General features: G+C 37.2%; 2 protein-coding genes and 1 pseudogene across 2 annotated transcripts; 1 reads left to right on the plus strand and 2 right to left on the minus strand.

Moving 5' to 3' along the window:
• Nucleotides 1-431: 431 nt before the first annotated feature.
• Nucleotides 432-952, minus strand: LOC115227890. Its single transcript, XM_029798598.1, has 3 exons — nucleotides 826-952; nucleotides 739-788; nucleotides 432-708 (listed from the first exon to the last, which is right to left on the minus strand). Exons 1-3 carry the CDS (start codon nucleotides 910-912, stop codon nucleotides 468-470), a joined length of 378 nt encoding a protein of 125 aa, XP_029654458.1. The 5' UTR covers nucleotides 913-952; the 3' UTR covers nucleotides 432-467.
• Nucleotides 953-8346: 7394 nt separating this feature from the next.
• On the plus strand, nucleotides 8347-10635 carry LOC115227929. The gene is made up of 3 exons (XM_029798633.1): nucleotides 8347-8611; nucleotides 8952-9288; nucleotides 10608-10635. Exons 1-3 carry the CDS (start codon nucleotides 8347-8349, stop codon nucleotides 10633-10635), a joined length of 630 nt encoding a protein of 209 aa, XP_029654493.1.
• Nucleotides 10636-11615: 980 nt separating this feature from the next.
• Nucleotides 11616-18070, minus strand: LOC115227930 (annotated as a pseudogene).
• Between the last annotated feature and the right edge of the window lie 2820 nt (nucleotides 18071-20890).

The following is a 20890-nucleotide window of genomic DNA, read 5'->3' on the forward strand; positions in this document are numbered from 1 at the left end:
GTGCTTGTTGTCATTCTTCGTGGGTTGTGTGAAGGACAAGTTTGCGGGAGAAGTCTTTGGTAGAGAGAAGATTTTGCTGATGTTCTGTTTGATTCGTGAGGAGAGAGGTTGTGGATTTTTTTCAGTGCGAATCTGAGTCCCGAGGGTCAGAGGGGCAAAGCTGATGAAGCGGGTCCAACTTAATAGACAATCAATCAAATAAAATTTGAATCAAGCATCTGGAAATAAGCAGACAATTGATTAATTCTACTTGCTATTAATTATTGTTAATAAATATTTAATTAGCAGTAGAGGATAAGATTGAATGCCAATTCCCACGCAAAATTCTATGGAAAATTAAGTTCTACTCCTCCTTTCCTTTAATTTTAAAAAATGTCTTTAATATCTTAATTGGTAACTTTAAATAGAGAAATAAGAATAAACAAGCCCAATTCAAATAAGAATAATCGTGATATTAAAAAAATAAATTAGGATAACCGAGGAAACTCTTCTAAGCTGGATAGGTTGATACTTCCTGTATTTTTCTCGACTCGATTATTGATGAGTTTTCCATCGGGTCCATATTGAAAAAAGGGAACGAATTTCTTTTCTTTGTCTTCTTGTTTTGGAGCAAATTTCACAGGAGCTTTATTCCAGACGTTTCCCGAGGGAGTCGGAATTTCCACAGGCTGAGGAACTGGTTTTGTACACTCCAAAATCTCGTCAGTGCTTTAAAGTTATGGGTGGATTAAATTATACTCTTTTGCTACTGGAATTGGCGGTTCATCTTCAAAATCCTCTTCTTCCACCTGTGAAACGCAAATTAGACAGAAAGGGGAGATTTACCTTATTTTTCTTCTCGGAATTAGCCATTTTTAAAGCATGTTTTTGCTTTTCTTCATCAATTTTCTTGAATAAGCGCTGTAAACTCATTTATCTTTGATTATCAAATCTAACACAGGAAATAAAAACGAATCGCTAATGATGTATATTATTTATTCATGAAATAATACATAAATAATAAAATATAACTTAATAAAAATAATTTATTATTAAAATGTAGTTTTGCCTTTTACTTGAACTTTTTGGTCCATACAAAGTAGTCCAGATGGCTGTAGTCTTGGGATATAGTAGTCTATTCGAAGGCACGTGACCAGACAATATCAATCTGTAAAAATCGACTGTCGGTATACCTAACTCTTATGTGACGAATTTCTAATTTTTTGTATCGTTCTATACTGAATTTTGACTTTTTATGAAGTTTTATTAATAAAAGGACTAGAGAGAAATGGTCATTGGCAGATAGCCAGAGTATTGCCTCTGACTATGGCTATGGATATTCTTTCGGTTAAATACTGGTGCTCACACTAGTCGCCGGTAACTCTTTCATTAGTGAGCCAATCCGCAGGAGTAGGGTCCGAGTAGAAGTCCCCTGTATTCCTGACGTCTCAACAGCCAGAGGGACAAACACTCTGCCATTCCAAATTCCAGCGTATTTCTCACTCTCTTGACTTTTTAAACTTTCGATGTTGTTTCATACAATTTTAATAGTTTTGATATTTGTGATAATCAAAGAATTTGTTATTTAGTATTTAATTAGCAGCAGAGTATAAGATGGAATGGTAATTCCCACGCAAGATGGCTATTGATATGCGTTGGAAAAGCCATGTCCGTTCCCGATGATCATTTCTCCTTCTGCTTGCCAGGTCCCCCAGTTTAATAAGGAATTTTTTAGTTCTGGGACCGAGGAGTCCCGACGTCTCCACTGCGATCGGGGCAAAAGATTTCCGCAAGATTGACTTTTAATGTTTCCGCAAGGTTGGCTGCGGAGCCCGGCTGACGTAAAGATGTCTCCGGTGGAGAAGGTGTCCGTGCAAGTTGCGTCCCAGATGAGCGACTTGCCATTTTTGAAGGGGATAGTTTTTATTGATACAAAAATTGTGTAAAAATATAAACTGATTTATCCGATCTTTGATCTTCAAAAATGTACAGCCCCAACCTTTACAATTATTTATCGTTATGTTACAGTTAATAATATCCAGTCTCTGAATAAATTATATTCAACCTTTATTCAGAAACAAAAATATTTTTAAAAAACTAAAATTTTTTAACAAGTTGTTATATTTATTTCAGCAACTAATTTTGCCATATTTTCACGGCTTTCAGATTACTTTAATCAAATTGAAATTTTATTTAAATATCATCCATTTTCTCAAAAAACCCTTTGCCCTCGTCGGAAAAAATCGGACAAAAAATGGAACTACAATTGGGATAAGTTGTTTTATGATATCTATCTAATAGCCCAAACCCTTTTAACGGAATTAAATTGTTAATTCAATTGCCAAACGAAAAATTTATTCAATCAGGCATGGAAATTTTAATGTCCAAGAAAAATAAAATTTAGAAAAATCTCTCATTAATTTGTGTTTTATGTTGATTCAAAAATGTTTCAAAGGTCATGAACAGGCAAATTTTACCGCCATGTGGTTACTATCAATGATTTGTTCTTGGAAATGTAGATCAAGTATTTTATTATGTCGCGAGCGCAGCGCGCGACCGAGCGCTAGACGCACTTTGACACCTAACAAGCCTATCATCAACAAATATATTTATTAAATTATTTAAAATTTTAACATGATTTAAAATTAAAATTGAAATAACTTAAGTTTTCCATTGAATCCCATAAAATAATTTATAAGTAGACCTTAATAGAAAAAGTAAAATCAATGAATACTGAACGCTAATTTGGTTTAGGTTGTGAGGGGGGTAATAATTTGACAGATCTCATTGCTATTTTTTCGTTTTAATCTCTAAAATTAGGTCTTCTAATCAAAAATGAACTGTGCAGACAGGCTTGCTCCTTCAGAAGATTCTTGTTTTGACATTTTTATAAATTATGAAGCATTTAGATTTTTTCTCATTATTCTAAAATATCAATTATAAATTTTAAAATATTATTCTTATTTATAAAATCGGTTTTAAAGCTCATTCTGCTTTGGCATCGATTTTAATTTTTGTTATCGAATATATTTAATCCCAAATACAAGCCTGGGTATTTGTAAATTTATAGATTTTTTGATTGATCGGATCTAGAAATTGAGTGGTTGCTCGCTGCGCTCGCGACATATTATTTATCAAAATGATTGTGATGTTTCTGGAGATATCAATTCCGATGTGACTGTCATCCAATCAAGCTCCAATTCTGAAGGATTGGCCTGCTATTGTTTAAAAAAAAGATCAAGACTTTTTTACCACATTTCAAGAATGATCTAGACTCCAATCAGAATAAATAAACAGCACAAAATATGAGTTACTGCAAAAAGAAGACTATTTTCTAATTTATTATTATTATTTAATTTTATTATTATTTAACCCAAGAATCACCAACAGTTAATTAGGGTAATTAATTATGTGATTCCAACAATCCTCAAAATCTTTCTTAGCTTTTCCCGATGTTGGACTCTGGACCCAACGCAAGTGCGGGACGGGCGGGGAGCAGTTTTTGTGAGGAATTGGATTGGCGTGATGTACTTCTGATTGTTGAAGTCTTTTGGCAGGTGGTCTTGTTGGATGGCTAAGAAACCCTTTCCATCTTTCTTAATAAGTTGGTCAAGCGGAGTTGGGGTAATGTTGTTCAGTTTGGAAATTTTCGTTATGCTAGCCGCGGCTCGGCATAGTGTAGTCTCAATTTTAAGGCGGTTAGACCATGAAAGATTAGAACCCCAAGCGGCGCAGGCATAGCCAATTGTTGGTTCGATGAATTATTTGTAGAGAGTGCCGAGAGCCGGGAACGGTGTCTTTAGTCCACCAAAAATCGATTTGATTAGTCCAATTTTTCTCTGACTGGATCCGATGGCCTTCTCTAAATGGCAGTAAAACACATGTGGGTGTCAAAAGTGACCCCCAGAATTTTAGGGTTCTTCGTGAATGGGATCTTTTCGTTGTCCAAAAAAAGATCAACAGTAAGGCTTCCAAGTCTCTTGTCCGACGTAAATAGGGTAGTGGACGATTTTTCGGGGGAGGTGTTCATCCTGTTGTGATATAGCCAAGTTCAAATTTGTGATAAGAGATCTTGTGTTCTTTTGGAAGCTTCCGAGAGGTCTTGGTCACGTGATCCAATGAGTAGGTCGTCAGCGTAGGCAAGAATGATTGAGTCTTCCATTTCACGGTTAGGAATGTCGGATAGGTATAAATTGAATAGGACAGGAGAGAGGGGGGGAGCCTCGGGGAACTCCGTTTGGAAGTAATTTCGAGATTGATTTGATTCCATTCAGGCATACACGCCCTCTCCTTCCGCTGAGGAAATTCGAAAGCCAGAGTTTTATGTTCGAGTCAATCGATAGGTCGAATATTTTTCGGGTCAGTATCTTTCTAGAGACCGAATCAAAGGCCTTCTGAAGATCGAGTGAGCATACAATTGATTTGAGATGAGGTCTAGTTGCAAAACCTTCCATTATAAACTGGGTTAATGTGGTAAGATGTGTCGAGGTAGAGAAGTTACTCCTGAAGCCATGTTGGATATGGGTAAGGGGGAGAATAGGGGTGATCAAATCGAGAATTAGTTTTTCAAGAATCTTTGTAATTGAACATAGAAGTGAAATGGGTCTGTAGGAGGAGGGGACGTTCTTCGGTCGACCCGGCTTGAGAATTGGGCGTATAAGAGAATTTTTCCATATATTTGGTATTTGATTCTGGTTAACGGAATAGTTGAAAATGTTAGTCATTACATCAATTCCGATGGGACCAAGATGCTTTAGCAAGGTTGTTGGGATCAAGTCTGGTCCACAGGATAGGGATGATTTTGTACTAGTAATCACTGCTGCAACTTCTGCAGGGGATATATAGGTAGGTGTGCTTGATTTCTTTGGTTTATTGTTTACATAATGTGAGTTTATCTTTAGATAATTCTTGTGGCTGATTCCGGCGTAGAATTTCATGAGTTTACTCAATTCAGGTTGACTTTTCTGTTCGGAGTCTTTGCAATAGTTGGCGGGTCTGAACTTTTTGAGTGTGTTCCACATGTTTTGGGTAGATTTTTCCTTATCAGGCGTTTTGATTTGTTTTTCCCATCTTCTTCTTGATGCTTCGGATGCTTAGCGTTTAAGTCTCCGCAAATTAAAAGGTTCTTTAAATTGGATAGCTTTGAGAAGTTTGGATTGAATCCCTTTGGACAAGACGGAGGGGGTGGAACATATATGTTGGCAATAGTGGTCTTTCCAAATTTAGTATTCAGCGTGATTCCAGATATTTCTGATACGCCCTCCTGTATTGTTGCCTTCAGATCATCCGTGGAGTCCGAATAGTGTAAACCGTTTTTGACAATAAATAAAAGGCCGCCGCCAGGTCGGTTTAACCGATCTGAGCGGATACAGTTATACCCCGGGAATGAGGGGGTAAGTGAGCAGGGTGTTAATCTGGTTTCTTGTAACGCAGCTACGTCGATGTTGTGTTTTTTGAGGTATGTTCGTAATTCAAGAATTTTCCCTCTTATTCCATTGATGTTCAGTTGGAGTATGGTTAGGTGTGGTCCTGGATTCACCTCGACATCGCCCGAAAGCAGAATACTCAAGCCTTTTGTCCACCGGGTGCTGAGATCCCGGGATTGTCGTCGTTAATAAATAATTTGTTTTGATTTCGTATTTGGTTATTTTTTTAAAATGAAATTTTCTTCAGAAATTAATTATATACTTTTTGTACTTTATTTTAACCTTTTTTACTGTATTCTTTTTCTATTTAAATTTATAAAGATCTAGATACAGTTATTTGATAAGAAATCATGATGATCAACAAAGGTGGCTTAATATTGATATTCGAGAATTTTTTCATAAAAGGAATTTAGTTTTAATAATTAGTTATGGATTTTTAAGTTGTTGTCCAATAAAAGATTAAAATTCATTTAAAAACGAAAAAATTATTCCGATACCGATAAAATTAACTAAATCCAAAGAATAAATTAAATTTCTAAATATCCATTTTTTAATAATTTTGTGAAATATAATGGATTATTACTCCCTGCCAATACTGGTCCGGGACTAATATCCATTCCATCAATTATAGCTTTTAGGATGAATGTAGCCAGTTCTTTACTATTCCAATAATACACATGTGACAACAAATAACGTGAAAAATTATATTTTTTTTCACTGAGAGCATAGTCAAGACGAAATTCGAGTCCTACAAGTTGAAGTTTATTTTATTACCTTCCGGAAGAAACAAGGGTTCGTCAATGCTAAAAATTTGGCCAATGCTAAAAATTTCGTAAATGGTAAAATAATCATGTAATGAAAAATAAAATCCATTTGAATGTAAATAGTGATTCCACCCTCGGTAAAAAATACAATCAGGTTTGAAGAATTGTAGAGACGTGATATTCATGACTATTTTTTGTTTAACCACTTCTTTTAATATAACAGGGCGTATATAACAGGAATATCGGCAAAACAAAGGTTCCAACCTATAAGCCTATAAATACTTTAGATTAAAAATATTTCACTATGAAATCGCTTGGATAAAAAATGTTAAAAAGACGGTAGGGCATCCCATATTTGGGTAGAATATCTTCTTGGGTTGAAGAATCACAAACCGATTTTCCTCGGAGCATCAAAAACATGGAAATTGGCGACCCAAGCATAAAAAAGTTTTTAATTTTGAGATCTAAAATTGAAGGTAAGAATAGGTTATTTTTTAAAGATGGATCAATCCAGGTATCCCCTTCCGTAATGAGGTCATAAACGATCAGAAAGCCTAAATTTAAAATAACTTCAACTGATTATACCTAGAGAATGAGCTACAATTGATATATCCGGAAGATTTGTTTTTTTGTCTTTTCTGTATTCGACAAAAAGCGAATACATTGTGATAATTCAGTTGTTAATTTCTCGATAATCTATGAATATCAAAAAATTAAAATGACAACTTTGGGTCTAAAATAAGGACTTGTGTAGTATAGGATGTCAAGAACAGAGTTGTTAATAAAATTACGGACATTTTTATTAGAAGATGGCATTAAAACATCTAATATATCTAAAAGAATATTAAATTTTATTAGAAAAACTTTCTCCCAATTCGACTGTGCGCCAATTCACTGGCATTAGTTCAATTACTGCGTTTTTATTATGTCCATAACGGTGTTTTAGTTCCTGTTGTATTACATTATTTAAGCTATAAACATAAATCTATGAAAATATAAACCTCTCAGATATTTCGATGTAATTGCGTTCGTTCAATGACTGCGCAATCCTCGGAACTACAAAAACAAGATGAGAAATTTCTTTTTCTTCTTTCGATTTTTTTGCATTTTTACGATATCCTCGTACTATTTGAAGTGAAGTATCTATTATGTATTTCTATCAAAATAAACTAGAAATTCCGATGTTATTAAATATTGATGATAATAAAGTTTTCGATTTTTTTGTAAGGAATATTTTATTTTCTGATTTCCACTTAACTGTATATTCTTCAAGGATTAGTGGCTCTAAAGATTGGGGAGATAATAAATACTTTTATTTGTCGAGGCGTACATCTCGTAGTAATAGGGATCTATTTGTTCAGCTAGCGATTCAGATATGGGCTCATATTTAGGATAGGTAAACCAAGTTCCACGGATAACTTCAAACCATGATTCTTTAAATATAAATAAATTGTAGTTGCCTCTATCGTATATTGGAAAGCATCTCCGATCGTGTAAATTAACCACAAAAATTCCGCGACGAACTATTACTTCTTTCCATTCCTTGCCACTTCTGTATTCTTCTTCAAGACGAGTTGTATCATAGCTTCCAAATTTAAAGAAAGAATTGTTTTTTATGTAAAACCAGCGAACTTGCTCCATTAACTGAGTCTTTCGCATTTTATTGTTATTACAGTCCGACCTCTAATTGGGGCGCACCTCCAGGGGTGGGGCACCTCTTTTTTGGGGAAAACTCTGTTTTGGGGCATTATAAATTTTTTTAACCAAATTATAAAAAATCAATTAATTTTAACATCTCTATTTGGGGCATTGATTTTTTATTAAATAAAATTAATTATACCAATTAAAAAAATAAATATTTTAAGACACGTTTCATTTCAAATTTCTTGTGTAATGCCTTTGAATTATGAAACCAAGTTGAAGATTGCTGATCATCTTTAAAAGAAGACATTCTGAGAGGAGATTATCCATAATGTACAATACTAGCAAGGGAACTATTTTTCGTATAAAAAAGAATATTCTTCCATTTATCAAAAAAGGATTTCTTTCCTCATCATTAAGTGAAAATAAAACGGATTTGATGAAAAAGTCCTTGATATTTTTCAGCGTCTAAGGGATCAGAATGTTCCAGTTTCTGGAACTCTTTTAAAAAAATTTCCCTAACTGTTTCTTCGAGAATGGGCTTAAACAAGTTTAAAGCTTCAAATGGATGGTTAGAAAAATTCAAGCAGAGGCATGAATTAAAATTCCGAACATTGTCAGGCGAATCCGCATCTGCTGATCATGCGATAATTTTGAATTTTTTATCAGAATTAAATATCAAAGTTGAACAATATGGAAAGGAGAACATTTTTAATTGTGACGAAACTTCTCTTTTTATCAAACTTACTTCACGTAAATCATTCGTGAAAACTGGTGATTCGGCACGGGGCTTTAAAAGGAGTAAAGATAAAATTACTCTTCATCTATGCTGTAGTTACACTGGAGAAAAATTTGAACCAATAATAATCGGAAAATATAGAAATCCTAGATGTTTCAAAAATTTTCTCCCAAAATTTATGGAATTTTATACTCTTCGTCCAAAAATGCGTGGATGACATTTAAGAAAAATCTTAATGTTATTAGATAACGCTGCTTGCCACAAAATATCGACATTTAGCAACGTTGATTTTTTATTTTTACCAAAAATACGACACCAATACTTCAACCATTGGATGCTGGAATCATTAAAAATTTCAAGGATAATTATTGAATTGTCTAATTGATTTTTTATGTTTTCAAGACGAACAGGATTTGTTTATAGAGTCTTTATCCAAATTAAATTTGCGGCAAGTGGTAACAATAATCTCAGATGCTTGGAATAATGTATCTGCGGATATTATTTATAACTGCTGGCAAAAGGTTTTTCGACAATCTCCATCAGACTCGAGTTGCATAAATGAATCATCTGAAGAAATATTTAATAATGTTATTGATGAATGTTTTAATGAAATAGAAGATAATGATCCAAATATCTATGAGAATATAAGCTGCGAACCATCAATATCACAAATTTTAAGTTTGATGGAAAACTTAGAGACAAACATCTTTGATTTGATTCCAGATTCTCTTCATGATTTGTATGAATTCAGAAAGAAAGTGTCGTTAGGAATTAAAAATAAATATAAATATGGAGAAAAATTAACTGATTATTTTAAAAAATAATGTTCTTTTTCTTTATTTATTGAGCTTTTTGAAAAACCTCTTTTTTGGGGAAACCTCTGATTTGAGGCACTTAGTGCCCCATTTAGAGGTCGGACTGTATTATTAATAACACACCGCAAAATAACGTTAGTAAAGTTATCTCGATTGTGCCACCCTCTCCTGGATGCGTTTTGTTAATCGCTTCCAAGTCCTCTGTTCCTCGATAGTTCTCTTTAAGTGCTCAAGATCGTCTTCTGATTCCAGCCCTTTTCCAATCAAAGTTAGATCTTGGTGCAGGAGGGTTGCTAGATTGATTCGTGGTCTTCCTCGGAAGTTTGTTCCCAGATGGGGGGCGTAGTGGTGTTCCATTGCAAGATTTTCGGGAGTTTTCCTGTCCATTCTTAGGATGTGACCAAATAAGCCCCATCTATTACTTCTTATTTCTTCGTCCAACGGATGTACATTGTACTTGGAGTAGAGATGTTTGTTTGATATGCGTTTTGGCCAAAAGATTCCTAGGATGTATTTCAGCTGCATTCTGTGGAAGGAATTCAGATTTTCCATTTCGTGCACTGTGAGTGCCCAAGAGGAGGAGTTGTACAATAAGACTGGTTTTACGAACATATTGTATAGTTTGATTTTTAAAGACGCAGAAATTTGTTTGCCTCTCAACCTGTTTAATCTTTTAAGCGCGAAAGTTGCTAGCGATTTTCTTCGTATCATGTCTTCTGTATCTCCCAAGAGAGTGCCAAGTTTCTTTGTATACCTTCATTTTTCCTCGTATTCGGTTTTCTCAGTGTTAATTTTTAGGAATGATTTTCAAAGGACCCACACAAGCTTATAATTCTGTCGATGTTTATCCGGAAAATATTAGAAAGTATGGGTATAGAACATAAAGTCTGGAATGATCCCAGCGGAAAAATGTCCAAAGTCTTGGCTAAAGATAGAACGACGGAGGAATCTTTGCCGAGTATGGCCATTAAGTCAGATTTAAGAGCGACCACAGAGGAGGCAAATCCTGTGAAATTGACGAGTGTGCTCTTCGAAGAAATTGGCTCTTGGTCGAAGTAGAAAAAACGACTAAGAGCAGACTCAGTAATTAAAAATTTTATTTGACAATACTACACAAAATACTGTAAACACTCTCGAATCCTCCATTTTTTAAATAAAAATACAAATTTCTTAAGGAAATTCTCGAATCCGCACATTTACACGAAATTAATTTTTGTAAATTTTCATTTTTTTTCAATTTCAGATATTTAATTAACAACGAAAATCGTTAAGTCCCAGCGGCAAGGACGCAGTGTGCGTTGCCCCGAACAATGGCCAGACCGATGCGCTGGCGGAACCAGAGGCCCTCTCTCGGGTCCTTGAGCCTCCTCCCGATGGACTGCCCGACCTCGTTGAGGAACGAGTCAGTCTCCTTTCCCGCAGTTCCAGTGGTCTCCAGGGCAATTTCCGTAACGCGGTAGCAATCCGCGAGCGAAGAATAATTTTGTATTTTGATCTTTTCGGCGTGGTTTGCAGCCGAACAAGGGTTTGCGGCGGAAGAATGGATCCTCGATTTTGAAAAGGTATCCATAACGGTAACATCCCATACGAAGGCCTTCCCCGACGGGTACGGGAATATTGTCATCCCGTCTGGCCTTTTGCCATCTCCCCGATCGAGTCCGACCGGTTCGAGGAGGCACGAATGGCCCGCCGATTCGAGACCGGCCTTCACGATTTCATTGAGGGCCTTGTGTCTGTGTTCCCTGCCTGCGCTCCTCTTGCAGGAAAGTGGGTGCAGTCCCTTTTCGTCAACGTCCTCACCGCATCTGCAGCGGTGTTTTGCGCAAACATCCAGGCCGAGACGGTGAGCCACTCCGATGCGTATGAAAGCATCGTCTAGCAGCCACGTCCCGATGCTGGAAAGAGTTCATAAAATAACGTAAAATAGCCCCAAATATTGTTAGTTGTTGAATATTAAATTAGTCATTTAACTGGCATATTATTGCTGTTCCGCGCTTAATCCAATGTTGGGCTTGCTTTTGCGTTTTAAGAAGCATAGAAATCACGAAATTAGTCGAATGTCCTGTGGTTGATAGAGTTCCACGTCTTTCAAGTGTTTTATACACCGGACAGACGTATCTAAGCACATTTACATGAATATAAAAACCTCTGATCATTTACAGCCATATCAGTCTTCTTTTTAAGAATTATCCAAATTATTGGCAGTTCTTCAAAATATTTTTGGTTTTTGCTCACCAAACATTTTCTAAGTTCAATCAAAACTGAAATTTAACCCGTCAATGTCCCATCGGCCTCCATCAAGGAAAAGTCCATATACATAGGCTCCGTTTTCGGCTGAACTGTCCAAGGTGTATTGCGTCATAACCTTATTTGTCGTGATGTAATGACAAACCTTAAAGTCAAATGTTAGTAAATCAATCGGAATAACATATTTCCGAGCATAATTCTGCATGACTCCAGTTAAGAAGGCCTGGGTGAAATAAAATCCGGAAAGCCAAAAAGTGTTCGGTTTCCCGAAATCGTGATGTAATGACAAACCTTAAAGTCAAATGTTAGTAAATCAATCGAATAACATATTTCCGAGCATAATTCTGCATGACTCCAGTTAAGAAGGCCTGGGTGAAATAAAATCCGGAAAGCCAAAAAGTGTTCGGTTTCCCGAAATCGTGATGTAATGACAAACCTTAAAGTCAAATGTTAGTAAATCAATCGGAATAACATATTTCCGAGCATAATTCTGCATGACTCCAGTTAAGAAGGCCTGGGTGAAATAAAATCCGGAAAGCCAAAAAGTGTTCGGTTTCCCGAAATCGTGATGTAATGACAAACCTTAAAGTCAAATGTTAGTAAATCAATCGGAATAACATATTTCCGAGCATAATTCTGCATGACTCCAGTTAAGAAGGCCTGGGTGAAATAAAATCCGGAAAGCCAAAAAGTGTTCGGTTTCCCGAAATCAAACCATTTCTAATAATAACGAGAGATACCAGTATAAGGAAATTTCAGATACTATAAAAACCACAAACTCGTATAATAAATATATTTTTGTTAATATTACCTGTAGAAAATTCAATCTGTCAACCAAGTCGTTGATATAACTCCCAAATGGTTTCATAGAAAGATACGAATTATTATTCCAATTGACGGTACTTTGCCAAAAACAAGACTATTTCCAATCTCCTCTAACTCTGAATTGAGTAGAACTAATCCTTTTACAGCCTTTTGGAGATCTGTTAGATTTGAGCGAATTAGAGCAGTTAAGCTAAAGAGTCAGCATATGCCTCACTACCGATTAAATCTTACCATTTCCTGCACAAGAACTGTGTTCATACTCTCATTATAGACGACGGGATATTTAATATTAGCCAGTCCAATGTCAAAACTGGAAAGAAGCTGGAAAAGATTATTTTTAGATATTTATTCAAACCTTGGCTAAGATTTCGGAGGCAACCTGGTTGACACTCTCATCCAACTGAGCCGATCCTCCCCGACTACCTGTACCGACGACCAATAAGACCGAGTCAAAGAGTTGTTTAGTCTCCTGAAGTTCTCGAGAAATGTCCACATTTTCATGCATTCCAAAAACCTCTGGAGATTGGGAATTTGGAAGATTCTTCAACTTTTATAGACCATCATAAATTTATGAACTCAATATAGTCCTCATAAGAGTTCTTTAGTGGTGGGTAGTATACTCCACTTGGAGAGAAACGATACTTGTTATTATCGACAACCTAACATATATTTCCTAAAAAAGCAACCTGATTATTGTAAAAACTTTCAAGGATAACACTAAGAGTCCTTCTGTCCCATTCGTCGGTCACCCTTCCACCATAGTTACACTCCGCAGTCAAATATTTTATGGCGCTGTAAGGCACATCTTCATATTCCGTAATAAACATCTGAATATGTCTATCTAGTCACACCTTCAACTGACGCACTGATATTCTCAAATCCGAATCGTTAAGCCATACGGTTGTTCCAGCCTAAAGAACCAAATTTCTTACGCTCCTGAATCAAAGCATGAAAGAAGCACAACGAATACATAAGTTTCCACCATTTCTAAAATAAGAAAACATTCAAATACGTGCTTCTTATTTTCGTGAATTTTACCAAAAAATTCAGGCTCGGAAATTGGATCATTAGTGTAGGATTTTAAGAGATTCTGTCGCAGCCCAGTTGGAGGCTCGTTGGTCATCTTGGCTCCATTTTGAAGTATAGAAACAGGAAACTAAACTTATGCCATGTCATCATAAATACATTATTTGAAGGATAACTTGTCAACCAAAGCCGAAATGAAGTGTGCGACTTGGAAGTCGATAAATTATCGCATATTTTCTCCAAAGACTTCATCCAGGAAGTAGCGAGATGACAGTTTTGGAGACAAACCCAATATCCGTTCTCTCGGGCTTCGTTAATTGCTTTCAAGGCAACAGGCCCTTGTCCTTGCCCGAGGGAGACGACCTGCATTCTTTTTCCGTTGAAGCCGTTATCATCCGCAAATTTGAGCAAGGCATTCATGGGATCGGCTCCAGGGGAGAGCACAAAAATCAATTGAGTTTCGTTTGAAGAATCCAAAAAACTCTTTTGGAGATCAAACGGCGGCGGTTTGTGAACTTAGTCCCCAATGTTTCAGATACGTAGGAAACAATGCAGGAATAATCTATAAATTACAAATCAATTAAAACCTTATCCTGTCTTAAACACCTCAAAATAGTCATTTTGTCAAAAGAGCTGAGTTTATTCCATGGATACGGGTAGTCTATCTTTACAGGGTCTTGATGCATATCTCTCCAAAGATTCTCGGATTCAACCACCGATTTTCTAATGCGGCGTCTACTTTACGTATTACTTTAAGTCTGTAAATGGTTCCAACTGACTTAGCCGACAAATTTCGTCCCATGATTTGTCTGATAGCCACGAGGAAAGTGGATTGAACTCGGTGTTTTCCAATCCCACGCCGCCAGTGAGCATAAATAAGACATTTTCTGAATTAATAATTTTTTAGCACTGAATTTAGAATTTTATTTTACGTTTGAATGCCGAGGCAGAGAATGAACGAAAACAACAACTTGTCCTTCTCAAACAAAGAGCGACATACATTTGAATACAAGTTGTATGTAAAGTAATCGGAAAGATATCGAATTCGCTTCTCAACTTGTTTAGATTTATTGCTAATAAGAATTGTGCAAAAAACATAACTACCTGTCTTGGATAGACGTTATAAATAAGTTGATAAACCACGCGAGAGAGTACTGGTACATTGGATCAATATTGGAAAGATCAGAAATTGAGAAATACAACACTGAAGAATGATTGACAACCATTTGATAGCAAAGTCTTGTTTCGTTGATCCGTTTTTGAGTCTCTTCTGCAACCTTAGAAATATTTCAAAATAGAAAGACCTTCTGTTTCTTGGAAATTTCATTTGAAAGTTGGTTTGAAGAGTCTAAAATTTCGATCGCGGTCTCGTCCTCCAAAATGTTTCCTTCAGAGTTTTCCAATGTGTAAAGCAGTGGTTCTCAACCTTATTTTTGTATCGCCCCCTTGGAATTTTTTTCGCCCCTCCAATTTTATATCGCCCCCTTATTTCATTAGTAAAAATTTTTATTAAAAAATAAGAGTTTTAATGAGATCCTTGTGGTTGATGAAGATTGACAAGTTTTTCAAATTTGTACTTCTTTTCGTAAGTGTAATTCGAATGTCGCCTCTTTCTTCTATATTTAGTTTGTTTCTTTTTTTTCCGATCATACTATTCAGAGTTCTGAATCCTCTCTCTACGCAGTATGACGTAGGAAAACATAATATTATTGGCATCATTTTTTCCCATGATTTCGGGAATTTCATTTTTATAGATTTTTCTCCCCAGAATTGTGTCAGGTTTTCATTTTTTAATTTTATTTTCAGTTTTTCGTCGTTTTTTAGTTCTATGAATTGAAGTGGACATTGGAGATTTTTGTTTTAGAAAAGCTAAAAAACCACGATATTTTCCAACCATAGCCATTGCGCCATCAGTTGCGCACGATAAAATATGTTCAAATGGAATATCATTTAAGAATAAATAAGATTTAAACATTTTGAATATTGACAATCCTGTAGTATCCGTGACTAAAGATTTTGCAAATAATAACTCTTCTTGCAAAATAGAATCCTCATCGAAATATCTTTATAAAAAGTATTTATAAAAAGTAATACCTTACATATGCCATCAAAATTGACTGATTATCAACGACGGATGACATTTTCTGCAATCGAATGGGCATTACCTATAAATTAAAATAATAATGCAACCAGTTTTTGCGATTATCTCTGCAACTTTATATGAATAAGATAATCCAGAGACATTTTGAGATATATTTTTATTAAAGATTGACGGTAAGGTGTTTTTATTTTCAAAATTCTTTTTTAATTCTAGAAAAAAGTCTGGCTTTTTTCCAATTGAATTATGATGTTTTCGCTTTAAATGTTCAATCAAACGAGACGGTGTCATTGCCTCATTCGAAAAAATTGTACCACATTGAAGACAAGTGGTTTATTAGGATCTTGAGGATCTTTAATAAATCCAAGAGAAATATATTCATCTTTATACATTCTGACTTTTTTTGAACACGACCCATAAAGATAACTAGAAATCACGCTTAGAAATTTAAATAAAATATAATAAAAATATCATATTATTAATAAATATTATTAGACTCGATTATATATCTTTATTTTTTTTAAAGATTATCGACTTCTAACATAAGATTTTAATTTTTCAAATATTAGCAATCAGCCATCGCCCCCCTGGCAGAAAAAATCGCCCCCCTACCAAAAAAAATCGCCCCTAGGGGGCGAATCGCCCACCGTTGAGAACGACTGGTGTATAGTATCTTATCTTCGATTTCCTTGAGCTGTTTTGCATTTTGAGCAGTTGTTATAATTAAATTTTGTCTTTCTTGTTCCAGTTCTGGTCTAAAAATAGTTGCCCATAAAAAGACCTTTCTTTAGCCACCACAATTCCGAGTAGCTGATCTTCCAGCCCATCCGGTGTGATCATAAAATTTATTATTGAGACCTTCGTGGCAATCTCTGAAGATAGTGAGGGTTCCGAAGTTTTGTTGTGATATAAAGTCTAAAATCTTTGCTGTATTCAATCATGGAATCTCCCAAACTAATCATTTCGACTCCTCCTGTTTATATATCAGTAATGTTGTGATTCAACCAGATTTAAGATTTGTTTTAAAAGTATGGCTCGAGCGATGTTTCGAGCTCTTCACCCACATTCTCAATGAGGACAGGGTTCCCAAACTGGATAGAGTTTTCTACAGTTCGCATGTAGTCACTATCAGTTAATTTCACAACAGCCAGTGAGTTATTTTTCTCCATATTCTTAATCCAGCTATTCGACTGGTTCTGTGGATCTATCATCAACCGCCTAAAAAGTATTTTGGAAATTCATCACCATCTCTGCCCGTTGGCCACGATAATTCCATTGTCGGTCGAAAATTGGTCACGTGGAAGACCGTTAATATTCCAAGATTGTATTTTAATTGGTTCCCCCAATGTTTCCGACAACGAAAATCGGTACGAGCATGGAATTTCCAAGTCTTGCACAATTCGGTCCATTCACTCGTGCATTTATCTCGATATAAATAAGTAAACGGGCCCAAGTACGATATAAATCCGGCAGATATGAGGATATTTCCTAGAAAGAGAAATTATTTTTTCGACACAACCAGGAAGATTATTTAAGGTGTTTTGGAGGTTTGCAGCCTCTTTATTCCACCTTTCTTTTTCTCCGCCAAGACTTCCAATAAGCTTTTCCGCTCTGACCAGTTTTTTCCCGCACAATTCTACCTAAAGCGTGATTATTTTGCTTGCTGCCTGATTTTCAAGATTTTCTTTCTTATTTTGGGCTTCTTCTAAATTCATTTTGAGACTAGCCAAGAGATCTTCGACATCCTTTAATTCCTTTTGTTTGATTTTCAAACTTGTCATTGTGCTTTCTAACTCTTCTTCAGCAATTTTTAGGGTAGCCTTCTTGGGGGCAACGACTTTGGCCACTCGATCGTATATTTCTATAGCAAGAATCCACTTGCATAGTCCCTCAGCTGCAGATGACGCTTTCGCGACTTTGGAAGGATCGAAATCGAGATTTTTCATATATTCGTTGGCACGACCGCCATTATCGAAGCCGTGGAAGGACAGTCGGGTTCCCCCGAGAAAGGTGACGTCATCCATTGGGGTAACGTTCGCGCCAGGCAGGGTTGCTCTAAGGCGGGGCACAGCGGATTGGAAGTCGGCCTCCGAACACGAGACATTAATGATCTCGGTCTTCTTTGCGTTGACCGAGAGGCCGAGGGTAGCCAGTGCTGGTGCGATGTGTTCGACATCCCAAATAACCTGGTCAGCATGACCACCCAATATGGCATCATCAAGATACCACAGATTGAATGGAGAGACAGCAAGTCGAGCTGCCTCATCGATTGTCATCGCGAAGAGGAGTGGCCCTAGCGGATCACCCTGTTGCACGCCGGTCTCCGAACGGATGATCTCATTCCCGTATACAAGACTGCTCTCTGAGCCGTAGGCAAGCGAGACAAGATTGATTATTTCTGGTGCTCTTCGAGAGCATGTTTCCAAAATAGCATCCCGGCGCACGGTGTTGAAAGCGTTGGTGATATCAAGCTTCACAACGATAAAATCGGTAGTAACTCGTTGGCCCATGTAGAAGAAACCCCTGGTGGCATGAACAGCTCCTTCGCAGCCGCCACGCACACCAACTTGCGTAGGCGAAAGCTCGGCCCCGATTCTCGTTGCAACCCTTCTGGCAGCGACTTTGCCGCAAAGCCTTCTGAAGTAGTTGCCAATCGCTATTGGGCGGACACCTCCGTCCAGTTTTTGAAAAGCGTGAAGGTGGGCAGCGAAAAAGAGATTCCTCGCGAAGAGGGGGATCCTTCCGTCGATGATCCTTCCGACAGGTTTCGTGATTGAACACAAGAGCCGAGAGCCGGATTCCCCAGTGATCGCAGAAGTCATGTCCTTGATATCAATTCCCCCGCTGCTGCTCGCTCCGAAAGATCTGATTCCCGACAGAACTTCTTCCTCAGTGATAATCATCAGTGTGGGGTTTCGGGGGGGAGTCCAAGGCCTTAGGTCTTCAGGGGCCGGCGGATGCTTTGACCTCAGCAAAGTTGATGTTCTGGACGTACACTCGGCAACAGAGTGCCCGGAGCACAAGACTCGGAGGGCAGCTCTCACGTCTCCTTCGAGGAGCTTTCGATTCACCCGATCGATCATCCTGGCGTCCTGTCCGATGCCATTTTCGGATAAGCCGGACTTCCTCTAAGAAGAGGGAAGGGTAGGACAAGATTGTCGCATTCCTCGCCGAAAGAAACTGCCCGAGATTCCCTTGCGGACGAGATTCCCTTGCCGGGATTGGTCGGCTCGTGCTTGTTTCCAAGGACGAGAGGTGCAAACAGGAAGATACGGAACCACGGGAGGTCTTCTTCGAAACTGAGTGCTTCTGAGATAATTTGTTCGAGGCAGGAAGCGGTCATTGTTTGGGGATACGGAGAGGGATGTCTCTTGTGCCACGAAGCGAGGACAGGGACAGAATAAATTCCTCAGTCGAGAGATTGTGGCGGGTAGTAGTACGAGAGGGTCCCCGATTTGGCCCAGCGCCCTTTGAGTTGAAGAGGCAGCGGGCACAGTGCCATGCGCCCAAGGCACTTGCAGTCGCCTTGACAAAGATACAAGCTCAGGTGGAAATGGGCATCGCAGAGGGCGCAGTGGATTCCCCGTTTGCGGGGGTTTGACACGAGGCACGACTGACATACTGTTGGGGAGCGAGTGAACTGTTCAGGTTTTTTCATAGTTCGATTTTCTTCAGAGTTCGTCATATATTTCACACAGATCGAGTAGCGTTTAAAAACAACAACAACGACAACAATGCACGTCAATATTCATTTGAATTTGGAATTGTATTATTTTTAGTAAATTAATTTTTTTGGGGTGACTTTATTTTCATGTTATGCCCCCAAATTGTACCAGATTGTTGATTAATGAGAAGATCAGAATTTTTACATTTTATAATAATAATTTGAATCTACCTGCAATCATAAGACTTTTTACAACGTCTCTAAAAAGAATATTCCTTGAAGAGCTATTAACTATTTTAAGAAAAATAACACCTTTGGGGAATTTATTGGAGTTCCCCAATCTAATAAAACTAGAGTTTTCGTCTTAAAATATTCTCTCAATCGACAAAATGACATCAGGATAGATTGACTTAATAAGCGGCGCATTGCTACATGACAATTATTGAAAGTTCAAAGGATTTCGGAAATGGAGGGACTATCTAGTTTTAAAGCAAGTGCGGGTTTTTTGTTTTTTGTTAATTTTAAGGCTTTTTAGAAAAATTTAAAAAACCTGAATGGTCTAAAATTAAGAAAACTGCACGGTGAAATTTCATCATGTAATGAACTGAATGAAAAATGTATTAATGATTTTCTTTCTTTGGAAAGATAAAATCTTAAAATACTGAATTGAAAATGTATACAACGCTGATGAAACATGAATTTTTTACAAAACATTTCATTCAAAAAGTGTATGCACAAACCCAAAAAAGGTTTCAAAATGTCAAAAGACCGGTTTTCAATTTATACATCTGAAAATTTCTGAACAGTTCTTCGCTATGAGGCTATTGATGAAAATTCAGTTGAGACCAGCAAAAATGAAAATGTGAATATTTTAGATTCTTTTCGCGCATTGGATACCTTAAGAAACTATTTTAAACTGAATGTGACAGACATGGAAACTTTAAACATGTTGGAAAATATTGGTCAAAAGCTAGAACAATCCAGATTTAAGACTAAAATCACTGATTTTTCGAAATAAAAAAATTTTCATGTCTTTATACAAAAATAATTAAAAACTCGATAAAAACCCTCTCTAATCCGTCACATTTCGGTCAAGAACCAAAAATGGTCAAGAAAGAATGAGGCACCGGAGTGTCTCTACTTAGCAGCATATTTCCCTGATATCTGATGTCCACTACAAAAACAACCGCGCCTTCTCCAGGACGGACTGTATTTTAGGGACGCAGGATTCATATGAGTTATCCAATTTTTCTTTGAGATCGAGGCCGTAGGCGTAACGCCAACTTAATGGCCTCGTTTTCTCGAGTTTGTCGATTAGACAAACCCTCTCATCTGTGTCATACCAGCCCTCAAACCCGTAGGTGAGAACCGGTTGTACACATGTCTTGTAAACGTAGATGAATGTTTCTGGACTCAGATGAAATCTGATCAGGCTTCGTAGGATTTTAACGGCTCTCTTCCTTTGGGTATCGATATGATTTCCATAGGAGCCTCTGGCCAAGTTATTGTAACCCCAAGGTATTGGAGGTTCTGCGAAAGTTTCAAGTCCCCAACTCCAAAGACACGAGCAGTTTCGCTCCTCCGCTTCGACAGTCTGCACACTGTGCTCTTGTCACGGGCCAGCGTTAGACCCTTTGCACGAGTCCATTCCATTATCTTGGCAAGG

The sequence above is a fragment of the Octopus sinensis genome, unplaced genomic scaffold (genome assembly GCF_006345805.1).
Source record: "Octopus sinensis unplaced genomic scaffold, ASM634580v1 Contig08735, whole genome shotgun sequence".
Lineage (NCBI taxonomy): Eukaryota > Metazoa > Mollusca > Cephalopoda > Octopoda > Octopodidae > Octopus > Octopus sinensis.